The sequence below is a fragment of the Beauveria bassiana genome, assembly GCF_000280675.1.
Source record: "Beauveria bassiana ARSEF 2860 unplaced genomic scaffold BBA_S00007, whole genome shotgun sequence".
In the NCBI taxonomy this organism is placed as follows: Eukaryota; Fungi; Ascomycota; class Sordariomycetes; order Hypocreales; family Cordycipitaceae; genus Beauveria; species Beauveria bassiana.
The window spans coordinates 745,730-758,142 of record NW_007930842.1 but is presented as its reverse complement, the minus strand read 5'-3'; the positions used below and the strand labels follow the sequence as shown (position 1 = coordinate 758,142).

Below are 12,413 nucleotides of genomic sequence, written 5' to 3'. Positions count from 1 at the left end.
TACTTTCTCTCGGAGTGTGTCCGATTCGCACATATCAGCTGCCTTTAAATATAATGAATTGGATAGAATTTCGGAGATATTTTGAAAGAGCCTAGGATTATCTCTTCTTGCGAGCGACTTACAACAATGGCCACTGTTCTCTTCAATAAGAGTCCTGACAAGAGCTCTACAATCTCATCAGCCGTGTCCCTCAATGACATACCAGAGTTGGGAGCCCCAGTCAATAAAAGACAGTCCATCTTTCAGCGGAGCACGCGATTTGACAAAGAGGCCATTGCGACGCAGCCGAGTGTATTCGATGACCCCTCAACTCTGGAGAAATACTACCCCAAGCAAACATGGTGAGGGCTGCCCGTGCGAATCGTAAAGAGCATTCAATGTTAATATGCAAATAGGGAAAACTATCATAGGTTTGATCCATTGTATCGTTGGACATGGAACGAGGAGTCCAAGCTCGTCTGGAAGCTGGACTTCCGCATCATGACCTGGGCATGCATCATGTTCATGGCACTCGAGCTTGATCGCGCGAACATTCTGCAAGCCCTGACGGACAATTTCTTGAACGACTTGCATCTGACCACAAATGGTACCATCGTTGAGCCCGTTGCACCCCTTCTGAGTGACTCGCAGCTAACTTGCCCTAGACTACAATCTCGGTAACACTGTTTTCCGCCTCAGCTTCCTCTGCGCCGAGCTGCCTTCGCAGCTCGTGTCCAAGTGGATGGGCCCTGATCGTTGGATCCCGCTCCAAATATGTCTTTGGAGCATCGTTGCTGGCGCACAGTTCTTTCTGTCCGGACGAACTTCCTTTCTGGCAACCCGCGCGCTGCTCGGCATTCTGCAGGGAGGCTTCATACCCGACGTGAGTAACGGAACCTTTGACCCCCCTCACAAAAAAAACGCGGTAACATGGTCAACTAATACGATTACAGATCATCATCTATCTGTCTTACTTCTACAAGCATGCTGAGCTTACCATTCGGCTCGGTTTCTTTTGGACTGCATTAAACACGGCCGACGTCTTGTCCGCCGTCATTGCCATGGGGCTGCTGAACATGCGCGGCGTTGCAGGCAAAGCAGGCTGGCGATGGCTGTTCCTGCTGGAGGTGCGCCGCAATCAAACAAGATTCTGCAGATTACACACTAAAACAAAGTTTTTTCAAAATTAGGCGCTGCTCACTTTCTTGATTGGCGTCCTGTCCTGGCTGTTGATGCCGCCTGGGCCATGCCAAACCGCTAGTTGGTTCCGTGGCAAGTCGGGCTGGTTCACAGAAAGGTACGTCGACAGAAAAGATATCAAACACTCTAGAACAATTAGCTAATCTCTAATCGAATGTAGAGAGGAGAAAATCATTGTCAACAGAGTGCTACGAGACGACCCTAGCAAAAGCGACATGCACAACCGTGAGCCAGTGACACCACGGTTGCTGTGGAAGAGCTTGAGGGATTACGATCTCTGGTATGTAGTAGAGCAAAGTTTACTCGTCCGGCAGTTAACCATAATGCAGGCCAATTTATGCTTTAGGGCTTACCTTTATGATTCCTGTGCAACCACAAGGGTTGTACCTCACGCTCTCACTGACGGGCCTCGGCTTCAGCCGATTCCAGTCAAATTTGCTCACCATACCCGCTACTGTATTACAAGGTAGGTTCATGAGACCATCATTGTATTCCTGTTTCACTGACGACAAGATTCTAGTTTTCACCATGCTGGGCTTGACTTTTTTGGCGGAGCATTTGCGCAATCTCTCCATCGTTGCAATGTTGGCGCAGATCTGGGCGCTGCCCTTCATCATCTATCTCAACGTCGTGAACACCGCTGCAGTCAACAAATGGGTCATGTTTGGCGTCATCACCCTCCTTTTAGGCGTCCCAAGCTGTAAGGAATCCAGACATTGCTTCCCCCGCGAATGGGTGGCGCGATACTAACAGACGATTTAGCCCATCCGATCCAAGTCGCGTGGACGTCTCGCAATTCCAACACTGTGCGGTCCCGAACCGTCTCGGCCGCCACATACAACATGTTTGTGCAGGGCTGCAGCATCATTTCATCAAACGTGTATCGCGCCGGTAAGCGTAGCTCGTCCGCCATGAAGGCGAGCAGGTATACTGATATACTGACCCAATTTCACAGATGACGCCCCCCAATACAATCGGGGCAATAGGGCACTTCTTGGCGTAGTATGCATGAACATTGCGTTGTATGTGCTCACCAAGTTCTACTACATCTGGCGCAACAAGACCCGAGATGAGAAGTGGAACGCCATGACCGAGGAAGAAAGGCTGGCGTATCTTTCTAATCCTCCGAAAGAGGGCAACAAGAGACTGGATTTCCGTTTCGCTCATTAGAAGGCCGTACGTAGATTAAACGTTCACAGCTGTGCTTATTAGTACCAGAACGCAGAACGCGCCGGAAAGGTGGCCAATGAAGTTCATAGAGACTGATACAGTCTTCAAGTAGAATAAAAGAGGTGTTTCAAAACCTTTTTCCTTATTTTCTACATGTAAAGCCACAAGCTCTCTTTTGGGTGAATTTCACCTTGGCATCCATGCTGCGTCAGGAACGGCGCGTAGAGCTAAACTTGGGTTGGAAAAAGGAGCAAGTCCGCCACTAAGACTAAGCTACACCCGAACAAGTGCCATCATGACCTCATGAAATTCAACCAGACATCAAAGTCTTGCGAGATACATACAAGAAGACAAGCAAGGCAGCTTTGAGCAAGAATGGCAGGCAGAGCCCCTATGAATGTACAGTCGTTTCCGCGTCCGCCATTGCTGGAGCAGATATCTAGGCATCTGCAGATCAAATACAAAGGAGAGCTCATTGCGGACACTACGCAGGCGTACTGGGCATTGGAGACTCACCATCCCCCGAGTAAGTCATTCAATCGCCCGCGCTGGCATGCATCGCTAGGCAAAATGGTAGCTGACGCATGCATTCTGTTGCCGGACACAGCTTACTATCTACCACCGTCGTCTGTCAAGGTGCCGCTCACCAAGACTGGGCGAAGGACTTGGTGCGAGTGGAAAGGCATGGCGACGTACTTTTCTCTCCGCCTAGGCGGGCAGGATGTGTGCAACCGTATATGGACATACGAAGAGCCGACGGCCGGCTTTGAACCGATTCGTGGATACCTCTCTTTCTATGCCGGGCCCTGGGACTGCTTCGTGGATGGCGAGCAGGTGGTGCCGCAACCCGGTGACTTTTACGGCGGTTGGGTGACGTCGGAGCTGCAGGGCATCGTCAAGGGACGTACAGGGAACCTCGACCCGATTGTGTGATGCGCCAACTAAGATGGCTATCACACGGGGGTCTCTGTCTCCAGTGCGATCGCTCGTGCGGATAAGTAGTTGGACATGTACAATTCAGCTCCTCGAATTTTTTTTGATGACATTCGAGAGTTAAATAATGTAATTCGTGTTTTTGTGATGCTGATATGAACCTCGAAGCTGATTGATTCTTTCTGTCTGGATTGATTACGGCGCAACGGAGAAAAGACGGACCCGACTGCTGTTCTTGCGCCACACCAGCCACCACGTAGGTACATACATAGCCCCAGTCAGTTAGGCATCTGTGGCTGCTTGCGTAAAGGCCAGCGCAGCAACGCCGCGTCAAAAATTCGCCTTTATTCTCCGCGGTTCCATTTTCGACGCTTTCACGACTTTTCGAGGACTTTTGTTCAAATCCTTCTCGCCATTCCCACAGGTCGCTCGCGTTCACCGATCATCGTTTTCGTTCATCTCATATCGTCCATCTTTCTGCAGTTATTCACAATGGCCGGCCTCAGTCCCCAAATGTAAGCAGCTGTACCTGATTCCACGAACCTGTGTATCCGGCGATATTAAACTGCGACGCACAACAAATCGGCGATACAGTTGCTGCGCAAAGCCCACGCGTGCGCAATCCATGCGACAATCATGGCTAATCAATTGATGCAGTACCAACCTGATCATCATCCTCGGTATGATGCAGGTATCGAAGCGCATCCCCTTCGAAGACCCCCAGGTTCTCAACACGGTCCGCGCCGTCTACATCGGTAGCAATGTTGTCATTGCCCTCATCTACGCCTACATCCTGTCTCAGATCAACAAGAAGAAGGGTACGTTTATTTGCCGCGGTTGTGATGCTGTCTCGGCAGCTTTCGCCTACGTCACGCGACGCTCATTGGCCTACTTGCTAACTTCGCACAGACATGACTACTCTCAAGTACGTCGAGCCTGCGCCCATGGGCTCCTCCGAGGAGGGCAAGCTCGTCACCACCACGATCCACGCCTACGACACCGCCCAGCTCAAGCAAGCCTTCCGCGGCCAACTCATGGCCGTCGCCATGATGGGCTTCATGCACTTGTACATGAAGTACACCAACCCCCTCATGATCCAGTCCATTATCCCCGTCAAGTCCCTGTTTGAGAGCAACCTTGTCAAGATCCACCTCTACGGCCAACCCGCCTCGGGCGACCTCAAGCGCCCTTTCAAGGCTGCGGCCGGTTTCATGAGCGCTATGCAGGGAGGCCAGACTCAGAGCGACAAGAAGGCTGTCGAGGCTGCCGAGAAGGCCGGCCGCGGCGGTGCCAAGGAGGAGTAAAAACACACGCACTGGATATCAATAGACAAATGGGGAAAATGGGAGAGAATTCAACAGCGACTATTAATCATGGAATGCCACAGGTTGTACGGCGTTGCGATGCGAATGTGTAACGATTGCAAGCGTGGCGCACCCGCGCTGGAACACTAATAGACGTGCAATGCCCTTTAGCCACAAGCTGCACAAAATCATGTTTTTTAATGAGAGCTTTTGTGGTTGGTAACATGCTGTGTGATTTGCGACTTTCCTGTAGGCCTTCAGTGACGATCACGTGTAAGCGCGAGCGAGTGGCGATGGCTCCGATCGCTGGTGTGAATCTGTGAAACAGCCCCTCCGAACTAGGCTTAAGCGTCACCACTGCAACCACAGAGGTTTCTCTGTGCTGCGACAATATACACAACTATCAGGAACCGTCAAGTTGGTCAGTCGCGCCTAGCTTATTTGTTACTCTACAATGGAGCGCCCAAAGACGCCGCCGCCGACTTCACGGCCGTCCGCCAAGTCGCCACTCACACCGGACCAGCGCAAGCGCATAGTGAGTGCCGCCGCATCCTCTATAAAACGACCTTTGCTGACAAGGGCGCCCAGGAAGAAAATCGATTAAAAGCCAAGGCGATTCGCGATCAACGAGAAGCTGAGCAACGAGCGGCAGGCACTGCGCCATCGGTCCCCAAGACGGCCTCTGGCTTCGTCCCGACCGATGACGTCTACGTCTCCAAACCAGCCAACGGCAAGCGTCCTCTCGCCACCGCCGCCGCCGCCGCCGACACGGGCACGAACCGCGATGGCCGCGACCGCGGCGACGAGTCGAAGCTGCGGCCCGCCAAGAAATTTGCCAAGTTTGTCGACTACAACATGAGCGCCATGACGGACACCAAGGGCGGCTTCCTGTCCGCCGAGGACGACCCGCACAACCGCGCGCTGGGCGGCGGAGCGCCCAAGCCCGGCGACGACCAGCAGCCGCAGCGGCCCAAGGACATGACGATGCAGGAGTGGGAGAAGCTGCAGCTGCTGCGGACGCTGCGGCGGCAAAAGGCTGGCCCGTTTGAGCCAGGCATCAGCGTCCTCGACGACAAGACGACGAGGAAGAAGTGTCGCGAGTGCGGGAGCCTCGAGGTGGACTGGGTGTGGGAAGAGGTCTTTCATCTTTGCGTGTGCAACAAGTGCAAGAATAACCTGCCAGACAAGTATTCGCTCTTGACCAAGACGGAGTGCAAGCAGGATTACTTGCTCACAGATCGTAAGTTTCCTTTTTCCTTTTTTCCTCTCTCTAGACATTGAGCAGTCCACTGACCGGCGGCACAGCTGAACTGCGAGACCCAGAACTGCTTCCCCATCTATCCAAGCCCAACCCGCACAAGTCGCACTGGCACGACATGATGCTGTTTCTGCGGTGCCAGGTGGAAGAGTACGCGCTCACGACGAAATGGGGCTCGTCCGAGGCCCTGGACGCCGAGTACGAGCGCCGCGAGACGCTGAAAAAGGCCCGCAAGGAGCGCCAGTTTAGGGAGAAGCTGACGGATCTCAAGCGCAAGACGCGGACGGACGCGTTCCGCCGGCAGGCCGGCAACTTGGGCAAGACGGGCGCCAGCAAGTTTGGCGACGCAGTAGGTGGAAACGGCAAGCACGTCCATGAATGGGGGCGGACGATTGAGAATGAGCACGGCATGACGGTCAAGACGTGCACGGCGTGCGGGATGGAAGTGGAGGAGCTGGAGCTGTAAAGGATGCAAGTTTGGGCAAGAAATTTGGCATGCATCTCTGTGTATTGGCGTTGATGGATATATACCTTGGGATGATAAATTACACCTGGACATGTTTTATTTATATACATCATGACGAGTCGGTTATCGCGTGCGTTGTCTTTGTCGATGGACGCATGGCAAGCTTTAGCAACAATAGATGAATACTATCAAGTTTGAACTTTTTAGTAAAAAAAAGGCTACGATACTTGTCACAGTATATCAACCATTTCTGATCAATTCCGCAAAGTTCACGCTATTGGCCTTGGGGAAACCCGCTATTTATGTATAGGCTTCGTGCTATGGTCGCTCAAGGTAGGCGAAATGCTCTTATTCACACAAGCTAGCGAGTAAATGCTGTGGCAGCTGGTCACTCGGGACGGCAGCTCCATGAGATGATGATACACGATGATGAATACAAACAGCCCGGCCCAAGATGATTCTGCTGAAAATGAGGATACATGAGATGATGATACACGTGATGAATACACACGGCACCAACGGCCGACAATGAATCTGCTGGAGATGAGAATGCATCGCTACTAGTGTAAATGCTTATCTTTTTGTGAAGTCCGTGCCGAGGATGCCATTCAACCACTCCCCGATATGTTGGGCTGGCTGGCTCGCAAGGCCAGCGTCAGCAAGCCGCGCGGACCAGTCGTCGATATCGTACAGGGTGGCGCCGACGAGAGAAGAGACGTCTTTTTGTGCACCTTTGCTATTTACAATGTGAAATCGCTCAATGACGCCTTGCTTTGCTTCAAAGTGTATACGCTCCTAGTGAATTTTTTTTGTGTTAATTACTGCGCGGCTGCAAAGAAGGGAGAGAGAGGATGGCGTTTTTTTTTTTTTTTGGCGTTACCTCGAATGGGAGCTTTGGCCGCGGCCGGGGGTCCTGCTCCGTCGGATGGGTGCTAAACACGAACCGTGGCGTCTGACCGTAGAGCCAGCCGCGCGAGCTCATCTCTGCGTAGCCTTGCCGAATCTGCGGCACCGCCAAGGCCGCCGCTGCATCCTCGACCGTGTCGCGCACGTCGGGCCTCCCATACATTTCCTCAAACTCGCGCACCACGGCGTCCTCAAAGGCCGCGACGTCGAGATGGAGGTTCCGCACGGGGCTGCGCACGCTGTCGACGCCGCGCGCCTTGATGAAGCCTTCGGCCGGCGAGCGCAGCAGGCCCGATATCGAGTCCAGGTTGGGGCTCTGCAGGAGACAGGTGCCGTGGTGCAGCGAACGCAGCCGGGTGAGCTTGTACGCGGAGCCCGACACTTTAAAAGTGCCGCCGCCGTCGCCGTCAACGACAATGTCGTGACGCTCGTTGACGCGCGCCGTCGGGCGGCCGAGGCGGCGCAGCGCGCGAACCACCATCTCGGCGTGCTTGTTGCGGTCAAACGCGGCCGAGGGACAGATGACGCTAAAGTTGACGTTGCCCTCGTCGTGAAAGACGGTGCCGCCGCCGGAGCGCCGGCGCACAAGCCGGATCGGGGGTTGCTGGGAGGAGGCGAGGCGCGCGAGGTTGGTCTCGATCCACGGGTTCTGGTTGCGCCCAAATACGACGCAGGGCGCATTGGCGTAGAGCATGAGCACGGTGGCGTCGGTGGGCACTGTCTGTAGCAGGTAGTGCTCGATGGACAGGTTGAGCAGAGGGTCTCGAGAGCGGGAAAGGTAGATTTGCGTCCTGTTGGAGGGGCAGGCGGCGGCGGCGGTCGAGAAGGAGAAGCGAGGGGAGAGGAACGGCGAGGTGAGACGGCGCAGGAGCCGCGGCCTGTGCGCCATCGCGGGCGAGGGATGCCGTTTGGAGGGAGGGTTGAAGATGTTGGGATTTGTGTTATTGGTGATGCATGGCGTGCGATTGGCGTGAAAGCGGCGACTATGTGTCGTGACGGAGTAATGGGAGAAAGCTTGGGAGAGGTTGATGAAGAAAGCTTGAGTTGAAGATTTGCCAGGGCTGAGCTTGTGTCCAAAGGTACGTACCGATCGCTCTAAAGACGCAGGATATACAAGCAGGTGGAAGCCGCCCGTGACGGAACAAAGACGAGAAAAATTATGAGATCAAGGAAATATTTCCATTTTACTTGTTTTCTCTTTTTTCTGTAGAAAAGTTGTCACCATTCATTCATCGTGGTCAGCATAAATGGGATGTATGCCGTCACTGGACCCCTACCCCGCCAAAGAAAGAAGACTTCCAACGTCGGCTCTCTACCAAGTCAATCAGCCAGGTATTTGAAACAAGTCTCCGAACCGGCGTTGAGACTCGAATCGTTCTTCTTATTCTATCTCAAGATGAATAAATGACATTGTACGATGTCGACTTTTGGAGCTCCTTTGCAACCAGAACCAGGGCGCTACGCAATACAAGAAGAAGAAAGTTGGTGTCTTGCGAAGAGGGTATTGCTTTGCTGCATATAGACTTTCATACCAAAAAGAAAAATAGTGAAAAAAAAGAAAAAAGACGAAGCCTTATTCAACATGTCTGGTTCAGTCAAAACAGTAGTGGATTCCGCATCATGCAACCAAAAAGCGCCCTTGCTTATGCAGAGTACATGGTAGAAAAGAAAGGTAGAAAAGAAATATTCAAAACGCCTGATGCGCCAAACGGTGACATGATGCAAAACATTTCTTTACGCTGTCGCTTCCAACACCAGTAAAACACGCAAAGCAAAATGGACCAAAATGCCAAAATATACACTGCTCGCTTCTTTGCAATGCGACATCAGAAAGAAACACACGCACGTGTACAAAAGATGTCATATTTTTCAAGTTCCGTGGTTGTGCATCTCCGGGCTCTCAAACAAGCCCAGCACGTCCGTCGTCAAATCCAGCCACGACCCGCTCATTAGATCCTGTTGGAGCCCCAGCTCTTCGACGTCAATGTCGCGGCTATTAAACGTGATGCCGTCCATCTGGCCCATCATCGGCCCGCCACCCCACGTGCCAAATTGCGGCTGCTGCGTCATGGCCGCGGCGGCTGCGACAGCAGCAGCGGTGTACATGGGCTGACTGCCGTCGCCTTGCTGCGGCGGCGAAAACGCCTCGTACGGGTTCGAGTGCTGGCTTGTCGGCGTGTACGTCGGGTGTGGGGACGCAAAAATCTTGGCTTCGTCGTTGACGCCGCCGTCGAAGCGCAGCCCGGTTGGCGCCAGTCTGTGACCGCTGCTGCCACCACCGCTTTGGTGTGGCGAGTGCCGCAGTGCGGAGAGGTTGGGCTGCGGGACTGCCGGCGGAAACATGGTGCTCGTCTGCGTCGGACGGATGGGGTCGTAAATCATGTTGCCCGGGGGCGTGCCGCCCTCCTCACGGGACGCGGGCGCTGGCACGGGCGGCCTGGATGCCGACGTCGACGTTTGTGTCCTGGGTGGACCGCCGCCGGCGCCGCCACTGGTGTGGAGGGCGCTGGCGCTGTTGAGGGCGGCGGCCTGGTACATGGCGGTAAAGTTGGAGTTTGGCGAGTTGGCCGTGCCCGAGAAGCTCCACGCAAAGGCGCCGGGAGGGATGGGCGAGCCCTGGCTGTGGAGGCGGCTGAGCTGGTCGCCAATACTGGCCTGCACGGGCGGCGGCAGCATCAGCGATTTGGTGCTCTCGTACTCCTCGGTCGTGTATGTCTCAACGTCGCGCATGCCCTTTGATTTTTGGTCCAGTGCCGTCAAAAGGTACTTGATGCCGCCCCAGTAGCCGTGAATTTCCTGTAGAGAGTTGTAGCAGCGCTGGTAATTTTGCGTGGCGGCCGAGGCGAGCAGTGAGTGGCGCGAGGACCGGCCGCGGCTTGTAGTGGTGGTCGCGGCGGTAGCGGCTTTGCGGTCTGTGGCGACGGTGGCGGAGGACGGCGGCGGGGAGGCTTCGCGCGAGGGTCCCTCGGAAGCGTTGGCGCTCGATTCCATGAGAAAGGCGCCAGCGGCGATGTAGATAGGCTGACTGGTAAATGGGTTGCCAATGAAGCTCTTGGGGTCGATGAGGTCGGCAAAGGAGAGGATATCGCAGATGGTCTTGGCGCTGCTCATGCTCAGCTCGCGGCTGTCGGGCAGTAGCTGGAGCTCGCTGCGCAGCTCGCCAAAGGCCATGAGCACCGTGGGTTGGTGCAGATTGATGAAGAGGGCGTGAAACCAGAGGTGCAACAGGATAAAGATGTTGCCCTGGCCGACCTTGAGGTAGTGCTTGAAATTGTTGACGTTGAATTGCAGCCGGTGACCCCAGTTTTTGTACAGTCGCGTGAGCTGGTGCTCAAAAGCGCTGAGCTTGCTCCAGCGCTCCTGCGTCAGATCCTCGACGTTGTGAATGTAGTTGAGCACATCGGACACGCGTCCGTAGAGGTGGATGATTTGCACAAGCACGGGGAAGAGCATCGGCCAGCCCGTGCTGGGATCTGTGCTGGCCTCGGGGAATGGCAGCTCAAAGTCGTCGTCGCGTAGTGTGACGGGACGGCCTGTACCAGAAGAAATGATGCGATCAAGGACAAAGACGGCCCAAAATGTGTCGATTCGCTCCTGTTCCAGCTCTCTCTGCCCTGTCTCGCTAAGATCCCCGTCATCGCGACGCCGGTCCTCGGGGCTCTCCGGGTCATTGGTGCCGCGACTGCGCTGCTGCGTGTTCCAAGGATCCTTTTCACCCTGATACTTGATTCCCACGCGCTTCTGCAGGCCCAGGTCCAGCGCCATGCGAATGGCTAGGCCGAGGTACATCCACAGAGCGCTGTCCTGATTGGCGCCGAAGCCCTCGTAGGCCATCAAGAGGCATGCCTGGACGGCTTCGACGCTGGGACAGGCAAAGGTGTCGACGGTGGCCTGCTTGGCGCGCTGCGCAAAGACCTGGCCACGCTCGGTCCGGGGCATCTTGTTGTTGCCGCCTGTCAACGCGGGCGAGTCGGAGAAGCGGGCGGCCAGCGCGCATATCGAGTCAACAAGTATGGGCTCGACCCTCTTCTCACGGATATGGCGGAGTGCCTTTTCCTTCTTGAGAAACGGAAAGTTGCAGCCGACGTGGGTGAAGAAGATTTCGGCGAGGTGCAGGAGGAGCGGGTGGACGGGGCCAGCGGCGTTGGGATCGTACGAGGGCAGGTCGTCGACAACGACGTCGCTGTTGCCGGTCGAGCTGGAGGCAAAGACGGCGCTGTTGGTGGACAAGGGCGACGTGCCTGGATGGGAGCCGGCGCCCGAGGCGGACAGGCGACGATCTCGCACGGAGACGACCATTTGCTTGAAGCCCGGGACGATCGCGGTGGGGCCAAAGTAGCGAAAGTAGGGGATGCGGCAAGTGTAGTGTTGATTTCGGCGAAGGGCTGTCGGGGATGAGGGCAGGTCATCTGTCGAGGCTGTCCGAGGCGGGTGGCTGGAGGAGAGCGAGGGCGAGGGCTCGAGACCCGTGGGCGTGAGCTGGGCGGCGGTGGGAGGCGTGGTCATGGTGGCTGCGACACGCGGAGGGGCACCCAGAGGTAGTTGAATTGGAGAGCGATGAGGTCTCGAGTCGGTGTGAGTGGCGGGAGCGCGTGTGGCGGTATCGCGGTCTCCGGCATCACCGTCCGTTCTTCGGGAGGGCCGGTCGGGCTCGGCGCCGGTGGGCGGGCCGGGACGAGAGCGCGCAGCAGACGACGAAGCCGTGATGGGGACTGTCTCCGAATCGTTTTCGTCGATGGACTGGTCAGCGACGTCGGGGCCGTCGCGCTTATTCTCGTCGGGATAGCCCAGACACTTGTGGCCGTTTTTAGTGCAGGTCGAGCATGTCGGGCGCTCGCCGTCGCAGCGTGTCTTGCGGCGTCTGCACGTGAGACATCTGCGGGGGAGAAAGGTCCAGGATTAGCAAAACACGTATTCTGGACATTTTGGGGGGGGGGGGAGGGAGAAAAGGGCCGCCAGAAGAGGGGAGGGACGACGTACGCGGCGTTGATCCTGCGGCGCTTGGAGGGCGGCTGGCCTTGGTTGTGGACGAAGCGAATCTGCCTCGGGGCGGCGGCGGAAGAGTCCGACTTGCCAAAGGTCACATTCATGACTTGATCATGGCTATGCGAGCGGAAAGGTGGGCGGCGATCTACTGGTGAATGGATGGAGGGAAGATGAAGGGAGGTGAGCAGACTGGGCCGGTTGGGCTGGTGGT

At 55.6% G+C, this 12,413-nt stretch overlaps 6 protein-coding genes across 6 annotated transcripts; 4 read left to right on the top strand and 2 right to left on the bottom strand.

Moving 5' to 3' along the window:
• Positions 1-126: 126 nt before the first annotated feature.
• Positions 127-2,349, top strand: BBA_03457 (phthalate transporter; the record flags this gene model as incomplete). The annotated part of the gene is made up of 10 exons (XM_008598554.1): positions 127-341; positions 396-586; positions 645-862; positions 933-1,106; positions 1,170-1,276; positions 1,340-1,459; positions 1,509-1,645; positions 1,700-1,879; positions 1,942-2,070; positions 2,135-2,349. 10 exons carry the CDS (start codon positions 127-129, stop codon positions 2,347-2,349), a joined length of 1,686 nt encoding a protein of 561 aa, XP_008596776.1.
• Positions 2,350-2,724: 375 nt separating this feature from the next.
• BBA_03456 (uncharacterized protein) lies at positions 2,725-3,282 on the top strand (the record flags this gene model as incomplete). The annotated part of the gene is made up of 2 exons (XM_008598553.1): positions 2,725-2,875; positions 2,957-3,282. The coding sequence occupies 2 exons, from the start codon at positions 2,725-2,727 to the stop codon at positions 3,280-3,282; spliced, it is 477 nt and encodes a 158-aa protein (XP_008596775.1).
• A 492-nt stretch (positions 3,283-3,774) lies between these two features.
• On the top strand, positions 3,775-4,586 carry BBA_03455 (phosphate transporter; the record flags this gene model as incomplete). Its single annotated transcript, XM_008598552.1, has 3 exons — positions 3,775-3,797; positions 3,940-4,100; positions 4,192-4,586. The coding sequence occupies 3 exons, from the start codon at positions 3,775-3,777 to the stop codon at positions 4,584-4,586; spliced, it is 579 nt and encodes a 192-aa protein (XP_008596774.1).
• Positions 4,587-5,040: 454 nt separating this feature from the next.
• BBA_03454 (DNA repair protein RAD14) lies at positions 5,041-6,310 on the top strand (the record flags this gene model as incomplete). Its single annotated transcript, XM_008598551.1, has 3 exons — positions 5,041-5,121; positions 5,175-5,826; positions 5,892-6,310. 3 exons carry the CDS (start codon positions 5,041-5,043, stop codon positions 6,308-6,310), a joined length of 1,152 nt encoding a protein of 383 aa, XP_008596773.1.
• A 573-nt stretch (positions 6,311-6,883) lies between these two features.
• BBA_03453 (lipoyltransferase-like protein) lies at positions 6,884-8,105 on the bottom strand (the record flags this gene model as incomplete). Its single annotated transcript, XM_008598550.1, has 2 exons — positions 6,884-7,105; positions 7,191-8,105. The coding sequence occupies 2 exons, from the start codon at positions 8,103-8,105 to the stop codon at positions 6,884-6,886; spliced, it is 1,137 nt and encodes a 378-aa protein (XP_008596772.1).
• A 980-nt stretch (positions 8,106-9,085) lies between these two features.
• On the bottom strand, positions 9,086-12,306 carry BBA_03452 (pathway-specific nitrogen regulator; the record flags this gene model as incomplete). The annotated part of the gene is made up of 2 exons (XM_008598549.1): positions 9,086-12,092; positions 12,197-12,306. The coding sequence occupies 2 exons, from the start codon at positions 12,304-12,306 to the stop codon at positions 9,086-9,088; spliced, it is 3,117 nt and encodes a 1,038-aa protein (XP_008596771.1).
• Between the last annotated feature and the right edge of the window lie 107 nt (positions 12,307-12,413).